General features: G+C 39.7%; 1 protein-coding gene across 1 annotated transcript in view; it reads right to left on the reverse strand.

Annotated features, from left to right (window-relative positions):
- Positions 1-5,007, reverse strand: part of LOC139639926 (AT-rich interactive domain-containing protein 5B-like) — a 64,555-nt gene extending 59,548 nt beyond the window's left edge. Inside the window, exons 1-2 of the mRNA XM_071514082.1 lie at positions 4,944-5,007; positions 4,355-4,609 (exon numbers count right to left, since the gene is read on the reverse strand). Of these exons, the coding sequence (XP_071370183.1) occupies positions 4,355-4,609; positions 4,944-4,964 (276 nt within the window). The 5' untranslated portion in view covers positions 4,965-5,007. The remainder of the gene's footprint in view (positions 1-4,354; positions 4,610-4,943) is intronic.
- Between the last annotated feature and the right edge of the window lie 9,733 nt (positions 5,008-14,740).

The raw sequence follows: 14,740 nt of genomic DNA on the forward strand, positions 1-14,740 counted from the left end.
GAATCAAAAGATTGCGAAGGATAGGAATGACAACTCCTAAACCAATGGGAAATGTTACTGGGGTTTTTTATAGCCTTTGAAGTCCAGGGTATTCCATTTAAAAGGTTTTAAATTACACTATCCTAAAAAGCTGGTAATAATTTACATGCTATTTCAGCAATGGTGAGGAATTCACTGGAGGGCAGTGTTCAGAGTTAATGACTTGTTCTGCGGCAGGAGGAGGCACACATGCGCGCACACCACACATGCACACTAACCCCCCCCCCCACCTCTCAAATTCCTGCCATTGTTGTATGAATGGGGAGATTTGGTATAATGCACACACTGGCCAAGACAAGGGAGCAGTATGGATGTCTAAAAAGGCCACTGTAAAAATGTGCCATATCACATTTACATTGAAGTCATTCAGCAGAACGACCTTATCCATCAAAATGCTGGTTGCATATCTGGGCCACTTAGACTTAACTCAACTAGCATCCCAGATGCCTGAATTACCCATTCAGGGTTTTTCCCTTAGGAAAAATCAAAGAAGCAGCAAATGAATACAATCTAATTTCCCTACAAGCTGGCTTTCCAAGCACTGAACACATGCATGGACTACTGCCATGTACTGAAGAGATGGCTCTGGATGCATGCCAAAGTGTTTTCCACAGCAATCAATACTGGCCTACTGCTGCAGTCCCCAGCCTGTCAGTGTGTGTGTGTGTGCATATGTGTGTGTGTGTACGTGTGTGTGTATGTGCACGTGTGCCAAAGCCTTGTCAGCTAGGGGGACAGAATGGAGGAGAGGAGAGGTCAGATGAAATCAGAGGTGATGATAATAGCACATTAATATAACATGATCCAGAAATATTCTCTGCGGTTGTGAATTTCCATTAAGAGCACCTTGCTGTATTTGCAGTAAAGTGGGATATATATAAGATAAGCATAGGCAATTAACTGCCTGAAGCACAGTATACAATAAGTGGGTGTTGTGCAGTGAGCGGTTATCTACAACAGCTCTCTCCTGGAATGGGAGTACAAAAACAGAAAGCATTATAGCCAGCAAGCAGTACCAGGAGGAGAGTCAGGCCATTTGGGGTGAGACGACATAATGTGTCACTCAATAACGAGTTTTAAACACATGTGACTGTTTAGTTGGTGGCAGTTTGCAGGCGGACAAATAGAGTGGAGGCCCCAATAGAGGGTTTGTCATAATGGGTGAGCAGCCCAACACAAAGCCTGTTTAAAGAGCAAGCAGAGCTCAACTGGTGGGGGTAAACACTGCTTGTCAGATGGAGATACAATGGAAAATAGAGCTTCACCCACACATATGGACTTAATAATTAACTTAGAATAAATAGATTCTTATATTTTCTTTCATGTGCGCTGTGTTTTGTCTATCCATCCATCCATCAACACATAACTGAGAATTTGTTTTATTCACTGAATTTCTATTTCTGTCCAAAGCTGGCTGCATTTAAAGCTGGCTGCATTTAAAAGGAATTGACCTCCAACCCTGTGACAGAGGAAAAACAAGCACAGTAGGTCATGGGTTGGTTCCTCTTGTCACTGCCTGCCTTGCACACAGCACAGCACAGCAAAACACAGCGCAGGAGGGGTGGAGAGCAAACAAATACCTGAGAAATAACCAGGAAATTACATCATACCTCAGCGTTGAGAACACAAGTGAATCAGTAATCCAATTCTGGTGAGCCGGGTCAATAAAGGTTGTTTTGATGTGTACGTCTTGAAAAAGTTGTGCCTTTGGTATTTTGAGGATATTGGCTTCAGACTTAAGATAATTGCTATCTTGAGATACAAGATATGAGCTGTAGCCACCCTACCCACATGTAGTCTTTAATCTCATGGGGAGAGGGAGAGAAATAGCAAGAGCTGTTTATATGTCAAATGTCAGACACTGTTGCAGTCGTATGGTGTGTGAAAATATGCAAAAGTGAGTGTGAGAACGTGATCCAGGAAATGACAGGAACCTGAATAACACTGAGCTTGTGAAAAATGTCTTCACCTAATGCCGCTCTGCTCTTTTTGGTGCTTACACCCTGTAAAAACTGCACACTTCCTGATAGCCATAAGTCATCAAGTCCATATCTGCATGAGTCTATAACTGTCACCAGGCTAATCTAACATCCTGATTTTGAGTCAATCAATTACAGATCTGTAAATCTGAATAACTCTACAGTCATTAATCTGTCATTATATAATACCAGAGCCCAGAAGAGAATGACTTGTGTGATATTCATAATCTTCACTTCCGTCTGTAACTGAAAATGTATTTTTATTCTATCTTAATGTTTACAACCAATTAAAGAACTAATAATCTTTTCACACATACAGTATGTTTAAAATTGCCTGTCACAAACTATGGTTTCAACAGTGACGTAGTTGATCCAAGTCCTATATCACCGCTTTGTGAGGCAGGTTTACTCTTACTGCTTGTTTTTGGATTATGGGTTGCATCTTTAAACGCTCCTAGCTGACTCATGCAGTGCAGATTAGTGTTATGGGGCAAAGTCAGCGAGAATCTGAATGGGCTCAGTGAAGGTCATAAACTGACTTGGACTTGTCGGGGTAATTTCCACTGTGTAATATAAGTAGGCCGATTTGCTGAGAGCATGAGGTTTGACAAGCCCTTTAATTGAGGTCAGCCTGCAGGCATCTACATTGCACTTAAACATATCATCTTCAAATGATATTATTTTATAGTCTGGCCTGTGCTATAATCACAGTGCAACTTCAAAGCAATTGTACTTGACAACACTACTTGCATTTACAAGGATTGTATCCTGTGATGCAATTTGATGCATAATTCATGCAGTGAAATTGCCTCAGTTTCCCATAAGATTTTAAACACTATTATCAAACACACATACTACAGCAGAGACTACTGTTGTTGTATCATTCTCTGTGCTATACTTATTTCCCAAATTCTTTTAGATTTGATTTGCACTGGCTATGTAGCCCTTTTGATAGTTAATATAATCTTTTCCAGATACCCAATGGACTGGAATGTAAGCACTTTGCAATGCAAATAAGTCTTTGGGAAAGGGGCGGAGCTGACATGTCGTTGCGCAAGCATGGCCTCAGAATCGACGATGCATGCACTCAAAGTAATTACTAAATAATTGCAGCGTGTTAAAGGCTAAAGCGGGAGGGCTTCAGGAGATGATACCCGTTCATAGAGGAATTCTGCCATCATAGATGATAGCTTGTCTAAGCAGCAGGCCATAAATAGGCACCTTTCTCATGAAAAGGAAATGTGATAGCCACTCTATTACTCAAGAGGAAAGAATGTAAGTAAACCATCAGCGGAAGAGTCAAGTACAAACCCGGCTTTGTCCTTCCCTATAAACAATATAACAGCAGCAGAGAATAATTTCCATCCAACCACAAGTTAAAGTGAAGAGGGCGGTAATTAAAGTATTGTTGTCGGTCGACGAGGAATATCATTGAAGAATAATGACGGCATGAGAACACATCATTTTTTTATGGCCAGTGAGAAAAACTATTCCCACCAACTAATCAAAGTAATGTCATTCAGTGGAGCGACGTAACCGGATCACAAGCGCCACATATGGCTACAGTCAATCATAACTATTGCTTATGCCAACAACGGCGTAATGTAACAGAGAGGCGTTTTAAGTGGTGTAGCAAATGTGAGCTGACAATATCACATTATCGAGGATGAAAATTTCCACATGGAAAATTATGCAAATTACGGAGAGTAGTTAAGACGTGTCAGCACTGGCTTTGCTTCGCTGTGCTTTGAGAACGGATCGCTCTGCTCTTTCAATATCAGCGGGCAGGCGGCATTACAAAATATCCAATAACTATCGTAGCGTCCAATCTGAGACAGTTTGATCTCATGCATTCATTACCGTTTCGCAATTTCCGCCCGTATGTCAGTATTTGACATGCATTATGAAGAAATGAAATGACAGTGCCTAGGCGCTGGATTCTTGCGGATTTTCCCCCCTATAATACAATTAACCCCATAGAGCGCAGCGGCAGCCTTATTGAGCGCAGCTGGACAAGTGCACATTCAGCAGTTGACACCACAATGAACAAATAGGCTAAAGTAAAACTAGAGAACAAACACCGCTGTAGGTCAATCCTTTTACTGCTCAAATACATCAATGTCAGTACATCAATGCACGCGTTTATGAATGCCTGTGTCACACATTGACAGGGGGGAGGGAGGGGGGGGGGTTAAACAGGGATTGCCAGCACTTAATGCAATAAAGATGCTATTCGATAAAATGCGTATGAACATGAGAGAACATGAAGGAAATCACCAGCGTGAGAAAACAATAATCATGACACGTTAATTATTCATTATTATTATTATTCCTACCTCTCCATGACTGACTGTCCGTCCTTGGGGAGTATCCTCGGGTAGGAAATAAAGTTTGGAGCTTGATAAAAGTTGCTTGCTCGTTCTTTCTTCCCAGAGCAGCTGAAGCTCCGCTATGCAAATAGGATCCTCCGGTTTACATCTGACGAAGAAAAAGTCTCCGAGAGACAGAATCCTCGGTTTGCCGTCCCGGTTAAATTTAAAGGCTTTGTAGAATATATATGGTCCATGTAAACCGCAAGACGAGCCCACCCACTGTTGAGGAAAAACACCAATAGAGAAATTAATGAATGGTTTATAGCCACATTTGGTAAACAAATCGCAGCCAAGTGGACATAAACATTAAAAACATCCATGCGTAGCCTAATTACGCAGCGTTTGCAAACATTACGCTGGGAAATCTCAGTTTTCTGCACACATTCAGTATCACAGAACTATTTTTAGATGTTCAAAATATGACATAGATGTGGTCATACAAAATTAAATATGTCAAAGTTTTGTGGATTAGGTTCAAAAGTACAATTTCCGATGCGTAACGATTAGCGTAATGCGAAAATTAAATAAATCGACGGTTGATAACAAACGTTACCTTCAGTGAGTTCGGCTCCATCTCGACGTTATGAATTGATTAAACTCAACACGCTCTCCAAACTTGCTGGCTTGAATGGATTGCCGAAGGTCCTGTAAGGCACATATCTTCTGTGGAGTTTAAAACATTGTCTGTAACCGACAGAGTCGTAAAAAAAATATTGCAGTGGTGAAATGGACTGCAAGAAAAAATATTTAAGTCAATGTGTTAATTTAACGAAGTGAATGTGTGCTAATGAATTTTTGTGCCTCTCCTTTAAACGTCACCACTCAAGTGCGACAAAATATTCTGATATAGCTATCAACATATCAAGAATTACCTATCATCGATTAACAGTATTTATATATAAAACAATCCTTACCCATGGCGTAAAATCCACTGCCTATAACCTCTTTATATTTCCCTGTAACTTGTGTTTTCTGGCTTTCTAAAAATATGTATCTTCCAGGACTTCTGTAAAAGACGTTCAGTATGAAAGCACATTTCTCACAGTAATGACACTGGGGCGCTTGCTGTGGATGCCTTCAAGAAACAATGTTACATGAAAGTTAATAGGGCTATCAAATGATTCCTCAAAAGGCAATGTGGGACCCATGAGGTACCGGCTTTGCTTTGAGCACAACTTAGTATGCGCCGTGGCTCGGGCGCGCAGGTTAGCTTCACTGAAAATAATAGCCTTTATATTTTGAGGCAAGCGTAAAAGACAAATTTGGACGAGTTAAGAAAGCGGGCGTCACGAGACAGACTTCATGAGGCGGTCCATTATCCCGAGATAAATCATGTTAAAAAGCCATGCTGACCTTGTCGAGGCAGCGGGATAAATATTTGACACGATGAAACACGATTTGCACTATCAAATCCTCTTCATGTTATCATTCTGATTTTAGATGAGGATGCATTAGAAATATGGATGGATTATAAATATATAAAAACTGTTAAATTATGAATCACAAGTTAGATTGTATTTATAATCGTTTACACAGACTTAAAAGCTTTACAGAAGTAGGCTATTTGACGGTTCAGTCTCATCTGGCTATGTAAGCCTATGTAACATTTATTCTTTATTAAGATTAGGGTTATTCATGTATCGGAAAGTACCGCAGCGGTCCACAGCGCTGTGCTGTTCTCCCCTGTCATCCACCCTTTGCCCTGCTTTTATCCGCCACACAGATCACAGAGCATGCAACAGCGACATACTTCTGACACCGGCTATTTCAAGTAGGCTACAGTATTACGCAATACGCTTTTTCTGAAATGACGGTCAGAGAATACAGGCGCATTGATTCACTTCCAGCCGACTGTTTCCCTCACATATTTTCTGCTGCTGCTGCTGCGACTGGCTGCCTGTAATGTCTGGAAGACATACTGGAGGGGCTGATGATGATAAATGGCATTAAGGCTGATGTAGTTAATGCTCCACCCATGATGTCCAGATGTTGCATGGACATATGACAGAACAGAATAGAATAGAATGGAATAGAATAGAATAGAATGTGCATGCTTAACTGCAAAACAGTTAAAGGCAGATAATCATAGCAGCTTAATTGAGGGCATTCAAGACCAAATTTATAGCCTTCTTCTTCTTCTTCTTCTTCTTCTTCTTCAGTAACAGTTCAAGACATATTATGAAACGGTACAGCATAAGGTATTAATACTAAAATAACCCAGGATATGTTTTGGTGACACTTGGAGGTGAACATATTTGTCATGCAGATGTTTTGTCTGACTGTTGTTTGTGCATTGCTTTAGTGGAAAAGGTGGATTACAAAGAGGTGTATTGTCTTAGCTGGGGGGCTGCAGCAGTGTGTGTTCCCTGCAGTGAATCCAATACAGACCGTGGGTCTTAGTATTATCTTGTCCTGATTTCTCCCAAAGCCATTTCAATGACTGAATCAATGGGTTGCATTGTTAATGGCAGCCAACATAATGAAGTCCCTGGTCAATCAATGGCACTACTCGAACTCTTATCTGGTAATTGAAAGTGCTTGCTTGTCAATAGTCAGAGTCCAGCAGTGATCGCAACATTCTGATGCAAATACACAGTTCGATGAGAACTCGCATGAATTGAGTCACATGTTGAGAAATCTTTATTCAAAGTGGTCATAATAACAATGTGGTGGGGGAGAGAGGTATTGGAAAGGCAGGGCGCTGCTGTTTAGTGATGGCACTCGAAAGCAGGACAGTCAATAGCAATGAAATGTGATGACATGATACAGCCACACACACACAGACATACACTGAATGCACAAAATGTTAGGGACATCTTCCTGATAATGAGTTGCAGCCTCTTTGCTCAATCCCAATTGTCTCAAAGCTTCAAAAATCCTTCGTTAACTCGTCTGCTTCTCTTATCTACATCGGAACATTTCTGATTGGTATAGATTTAATCAAGGAAATGAATGAGGCATAATAGCTTTTACCTGGATTCACCTCTTCAGTGTGCTTCATAAAAAGAGGAAATGTCTCTAATATTTTGTACATAGATACATATTGGGCTTTAGTAATATACAGTAGGCATATTTAACTCTCAAACAGCCATTAAATGGATACTGTAAGGAGTTAAAAATGTCATACCCATACTGAAATGTAGTAGCACAAATCCCCTTTAGTGAATGTGAAAGTAACAGCATCTGAGTCCAGCCTAACGTGGGTTGCACTTCTCACAAGTTTTTGCACTTCAGTTTCAGTTTACATACTCTAGCTTTTTCCTTTTTGCAATCAGTACACTGCTAGTCAGTTTGTTTACCAGGACGTTTTACTTGGCTGACTGAAATAAGCTCATTTATGAATAGGTTGTATTTCTTGTTTCTGTTTCAAGGCTCTGACACAGAACTATTCTTTCCAATACTAATATTCTTTTACTGCACGGGTGAGGAAAGAAAAAAAAAATCTTTGTTTTTTTTTCACGAGCAAAGGGACTAAAGGGGCCTAATTAAGGGAAATAAAGGGAAAAACTGAATAAATATTTTTCAAGTGGATGCACGCTTATTTGTTGCCTATAGCAGAAACGCGCAGTGACAGGATGTGCGGTAAAGGCTTACTGTTTCTCAGCACAGGTGTTCCACATTCCTCTTAATGAGGCAGCCTCAGCAGGGAGCAACAAATGTGGTTGGAAAGCCACCTCAAAATGGAGAGCTGAGGTTAGGGTTACAGCCACAGCAAAGCAATAGAAAAACCAGTAAAACAACATATTACTCAATTTTGACCATATGTTGACTTGCCTGAATGATGGAAATCAATTGTAGTTAGAATAGTTTAAAATAATGTTAACTATTCAACCACCGCAGAGCCACATGGGGGCAGCTGTGGAAAGGAATTCAAATTAACTTAAACACACCTAAAGCCCTCTCATTCACAAAATTAGTCATCTAATACGTTTTGAAAAATAACCCCACAGGGAAAATTGTCAGAATTGTAATCATTGCCATATAGCACCAGGCAGTAAAGGGATACAAATGGTAAAACTGATCATTTTCACTTACATAATATAAGCCCTTGTTTTGATATTAGAATATCCAACACAGATATCCATGTTCAACATTTCTAATAGCACTGCCATGCATTATATCTACAGAGGATTTAAGCAAGAAAGCTTCAGAGAAATTAGGGCAACACAGTTACACTCTGTCTTATACTCATTCAACATGCACAAATGCATTACCCAGTGGATATCCATCTATCATCAATGGAAAGCCCCGGGCCATTAAAAATCCATCAAGTAAATTTGTTCATGGGCACACGTTTCAATAGTAACTTTACACCTGCGTCTTTGTGCTGGCATAATCACATGACAATGGCCCCGTCTGCAGGATGACTTTAGGAAAGGTAATAGGAGATCTGAGTAATGTTACTGAGCTAATTTTAGCCTCTCAGACTCATTATAACATGGGCTTACATTTCCCTCATTCAATCACACGTGAGTCCACCTACAGTGGACAGCACATGCACAGTAAAAAAATCCAATTAGTTTATTAAAAGGACCACTTTTAATTAGGACTTATGTTAGTTCATCTAAAGGGAGTTTGAGGAGATTCTTCCCATGAATATTAGAAGGTGTCGTCCGGTGGCGGCTGAATATTAACTGACGTAGCTCATAGATGTCAGCTGCTGTGATATCTTCTAAATATCAAAGTAGCTACTGCATGCAGTTAACCGTTTCTTTGCTGAATTATTACTATAACTGTTTGCAGTAGAACAGAAAGCCTCTTGAAACAAGATTGCAATTTCCTTTTTTGTCTTGTTTTCCTTACTTAGCATACAAATTTTTTCTCATTCAACATCATATTTAATACATAATTTATGGTTTCTGGAATCCACCTTTTCAATTACAATATTCAACAACTGAGCACCCTCATTCTCTAACAGAGCCATTATTTTATCCATTCTTAGCCGTGGCCATTGAGCATGCCTAATATCATATATTTATATGCGTGTAAGTCATCATAATTCATAAGGAAAACATTGGTTGGCCTAGTCTGAATGACTGCCATAACAATAAACTAATTGCCTGCAAAACGCAATTTCGCATTCATGGGCCACTATTACAGCTGAATTGTTTGATAATGTCAAGTGAGTCATTTTATTAAGCGTCACACAAATGTAATCATGTGGCAGGGCAACATGAATTCAAGTGTATACAAATGTTAACATCACTATGGGTTTTAGGTTATTACTGCCGCAGCAAATGTAAATTTGCCTCATTGATGGAGAGTGCTCAGCTGAATCAGAAATGTGCAAACTACAAACAAAATAGGCTGCTTCATTCCCCTGCCATCTGCATACACATCAGGACACATGCACACGCACACACACACACACACACACACACACACACACAGTCACACACTTTATATCTCCCCATCTGAAACTAGGATTAGAACCATGAATAATGTATTTATGTAAATGTCTGATGGGTATAACTATAAAAGATGAGGGTGATTGAAAAGGCATTTTGTTAGATTGAGTTACAGCTGCCTGTGAGTTATGGATGTTTTCAGTGCAGGGAGTGCGGCGAACGCCACTGAATCTAAAAAGACAGTATTTTTTGAAGCAAAGAGGTCACAGCATCTCCTCCAACATCTGAGGAACGCATCAATAAAAAGAACCTGTCCTCAGCATTTACGGTTTGTACAGCGCATTTCAAACATCAGTGAGGTTATTACACCCAATGGCCAAACTATCACCGACTATGAAGTCACAGAGGACAGCGACCTCAACATTTACCATCTGTATAATGCATCACCACCACATTTTCCATCAAACGCTGAATTGTTATAAAACAGGCATAAATGTCAGCAGCCATCTATGATCAGATTATTCACTGATCCTTGTCAACGGCCCCATCTGGGCTTAGAGTGCTGCATTATGTATATGTCAAATACCTATATATGTATGAGAAAGTCTAATGCAGACATTTTAGACTGGCGGTTTTCAAGATTTGTCACCGACTGTTCTATTTGTGTGAAGGGTTAGGTTGTATTCTGTCGTGTTTTCAGCAGCGTTATAATCTGTATAATCCCTGTGATCTATCTACAAATCAGGGCAAAGCAATAGGCCTATTCACTGGGAACGGAGACAAAGGATAAGTTTTGAAACATGACTGACAAGCGCTGAATTGTTCCATCACAGCAGCGAGAGAGAGAGAGAGAGAGAGAGAGGGAAACACAGTATTTTGTTCAGAGCTCAGCGCCTCTGCACACATATTAAAAAAACCCTCTCAGCATTAATAATTTATCTCATTTTATAAGGCAATTTAGGAGTCACTTGAAGTTGCTATGGTGACAGGGGGGTATTTTGAGACAGCTAATGACCTATGCAAAACCCACTCACTGTAAACTTCACTCAAGCTAAATGAGATTGCTGTCTGTGCTGTGTGTGATACATGGCTGAGAACTTAATCCCTGTACTATGCTTGGCCTTTTTCTACATAGGGCAAATTAAGGTTGTTAATATCAATGTAAAACATCTGTGGGCTGTTTACTGTACGGGGAATATGAGCCAAGTAGCAACCGGGGCCCAGCCCTCTGCTGCATAATAGTCTTTTGTTTTGATTGCTAACGCAGAATTCATAACAGTTGTCAAGTTAAGGTCAGAAAACATCCAGCGAGTGAAAGGAAAATGAATACTCATGATATGGTTTTAATGTAACCCAATATGTTTCACACTAAATCCCTTTCAATATCTCTTTATTTTGCAGCTTACGTCAAAAATTCCACATTGGAAAGGCTTTGAAGACTTTCTCTGCTCCGAGGCGAATCATATTTGTCCAATAACTGCTTGGCCTTTTGCAGCTGTTGGGCTGAGACAGAATGAGTCATGTGTTACCCATTTAAGTCCAATTCCTCCCATGCAAATGCCTGACATGTGTGACTCTGCGGGACCTAAAGTTGAAACAGTGTTTTGAAACAGAGGGAGAGAATCAAGGCCAGAGCTATTTGACCATTTTACCACCTGCTTTACCCGTGACCTGTGCTGTTTCAAGAAAGTTAATATTTGGAAAAGAAATCACTCCTGTTGTCTTTTTAGACGGTTTTCATGCAGGGTCATCTGCCATGAAACTAAATGAATCAACAAAGGAGAGATGGAATCAGTGGTTTCTCCTTAAAAGGATAGTCGTCAGGGCAATTTGTGCCGGAAATAGAAAACACTCCTTTGGAAAATGTGAGTTATAGTCACTGAATTGTGGAAATGGTATACTGTTGAAAAAACAGATTTTTCACCTCTAAAAATAAATTGGCACAGGCATGATGCAACGGCTGCTAATTCTTAACAGACCTTTAACAGTCTTTTCCTCCTCCTCTTTCCGATTGTGCTGAGCCTTTTGGGCATTAGCATAAATGTCAGGCTGACTCAGGTGTAACATTCATCAGCCCAATCACCTTTGTATAATACTGTATTTTGTTGCTATTGAGTTCTGGACCTGGATGGTGTGGTATTGAGTGCCACCTGTTGGACCATAGCAGTAATGACATGGAGCTGATGAAAGTCCTGTTACACAGGGTTATTGAGGGTAATTCCCAGTATTACATAATATTCCAGTTATTACTTAGCCAGTTATGAGAAATATATAGGTAGCTGTTAGTCATAAACCACTGACAAATCTGCAGTTTGGCCTTAAAAAGGCAAAGGAAGAAAGTGTAAAATTCTTCTACATTAAAAGATGCATTTTGAAAGGAAAGCTGCTGGGTTGAAAACAGTGTTTTGTGGCAAAACGGGGTTTGACTGATATGGCTTTTTAAAGGTCCTTTGCGCTGATATTCAATATCTTCCAATTTCAATCATTTCATGCCAAAAATTTGAAGAATTAAAAAAAAAAGTATTCAGTGTTTCTCGTTGAATTTTATTCTTGTCAGGGTGCAAAACCCTTTGAAACAGCTTTTAGTCCATGGGACACTAAAACTCTGCACTGAAACCCAGACTAATAAAATTCTTTTAGGAGGGTTAGCAGTGACCCGTTCCACTTATTCACTGGTAGAGAAACTCTGGGATACATTAGGCTGTTAGGCTGTCTTAAATTAAGAATTACTTTACAAAAAATATAATTGAACAACTAAATAACATAATTAAACAAGATAGAATTTCATTACAGGCTTTACAGATTGTTTTTATGTAGCTGTGGCCAATGAAGAACCTCCATCATATTGGAGTTGGACAACACTGACTGGCTGATATCCGATATTTAATAAAAGGCCAATGTCAGCACGATGTATCATCAAACTGAAATATCGGTCTAACCCAAAACAAAACAGCACAAAACTAACAGCAATCTTCCTTGGTAGAATGCAGGTGATTATAACCAACCATTAGATTCTCAATCGTTGTGGATTACTGCTCTACTCTGGTCTGTGCTTCTCTTTTCTTTTATTCAGTTTGATATTAGAGTAGACTACTACTTATTTCTGTTCTGCTCTGCTCTACTCTATTCTATTCTATTCTATTCTATTCTGTTACCCTGCAGTACAAAGGAGTTCATGAGATCATTCTTTTTTTTTTGCTGATGCAGCAAACAGTAGCACTCTGCTTAAGCTTTGTAGTAGAACTGATTGAAGCAGAAATATAGAGGGAATCGCTGTTCTCAGATCAGCGACCAGGCCCCCCTCGGCCATCTCTTTCATTGTAACCTGCACACAGCCAAGAGCTGATGCTTGAACAGCACTCTTACACAGAATCAGTGGGTAAAATCAGACCTTGGTCATGTTACTTGGCCCTCCTATCTCAGTGCATGGAGTTTCCCTTTATCACTCTCTGTCCTTCTCTCTGCCTCTCTCTCTCTCTCTCTCTCTTTCTTAGAAGGAGAAGTCTGCGGTCAGGAATGAGCACTGATACTAAAATTGGTTTGACGGTGGTTTTTAGAGCCACTTCTTTGTTTATAGTTTATAGCAGAGTTCAAGTTACTTGGAATCCAGGAAACAGGACAAACACCAGGGAGAGATACACCGGTGTTTTCATACAAACACAACCCAGGTTTTCTGATGCAGAATGTAACAAAACTCTCTCTCTCTGCGTGCAGCTGGATACTCTCTCCTCTACTTTTTTCAATGTCTGACATTATCGTTGTGATTTCACATGATGCAAACTGCGGTGTGATGATAGACAATTTGGAACAAAGACAGGAAAAGTCTGTGTCCTTTCCAAGGTCACGGACCTTTTCTACTGTTTCCTTTCTCCTGCACTGCTGGCTGGCTGGCTAACACAGGGACTGATTTGAATAGAAATCAGCCCAGCATGCAGCCAACTAGGGCAGAAACACACTCCACTGCTCTACTGTGTGTGTGTGTGTGTGTGTGTGTGTGTGTGTGTGTGTGTGTGTGTGCGTGAGTGAGCCCATGTGCACGGCAGTGTGTTTTAGACTTGGCAAGCCAGGGTGGAGTTGGATATGATGTATAATTTCCCTGCATGGCAAGATAATGAGATACATGAAATACAATATATATTTCATTTGAATATGATTAGACAAAAATGCAACTATAGTGGTTTTATATTGTAATGTTTGACGCAAAGCCTGATGCTGGAGAAGGGTTGACTTACATATTTTATTGTTACATAGACCTGCAAATGGCCTATGTTCATTTTTTAATATTCTTCAATATTAGTCAATAATAAATACAAAATGTGTAGTAGTTTACATGTTATTGCAAAATCAATATTATTATACATAATCCAGACCCACAATACACAAAACGTTATGCATCGAGAAATATATTTGTGCCTATTTTATCTGTCATGTTTACAAAAAATTACAATAAGAAAGAACTTAATAGCTGCCCTTTTGCTGCATTAAAAAGCCTAGGATTGTTAGGCTTGTAAGACAAAACTGGCAATACTAATACTAATCATATAGATATTATGATATGTCAGTCTTTATATAAATCCACACACACTCACAGTTAATTTACCACTTTAGGTAGTTTTGAAGACCCATCCCAGAGCCATATCAGCTTCATGAGTGAACAAACAACACTCCTTTCAACACTTGTTAGCTCCAAATATTTGTCACTGAATAATTAACACTTAGGCTATTAACACTGGATGATTTACTGTGTAACATTCTACTTTACTCCACAGTACAAAGGAGTTCATTCTTTTTTATTTATTTATTTATTTTTGCTGACACAGCAAGCAGCAGCAGTCCACATAAGAACTGTATTAGCAGTGACTGAAGCAGCAAATTAGAGGGAATCACTGCTCTCTGATCACTGACCAGGTGCCTGTCTCTTTCATTATAACCCAAACACAGCCAAGAGCATTGACTTGTTAGCTTGCAAGACATAATTGGCAGTAGGCTAAACACAGCTTCC

Source organism: Centroberyx affinis, unplaced genomic scaffold (assembly GCF_046629955.1).
Source record: "Centroberyx affinis isolate AG114_WGS23_722 - 3 ecotype Tasmania unplaced genomic scaffold, CSIRO-AGI_Caff_v1 ptg007942l_1, whole genome shotgun sequence".
Taxonomy (NCBI): domain Eukaryota; kingdom Metazoa; phylum Chordata; class Actinopteri; order Beryciformes; family Berycidae; genus Centroberyx; species Centroberyx affinis.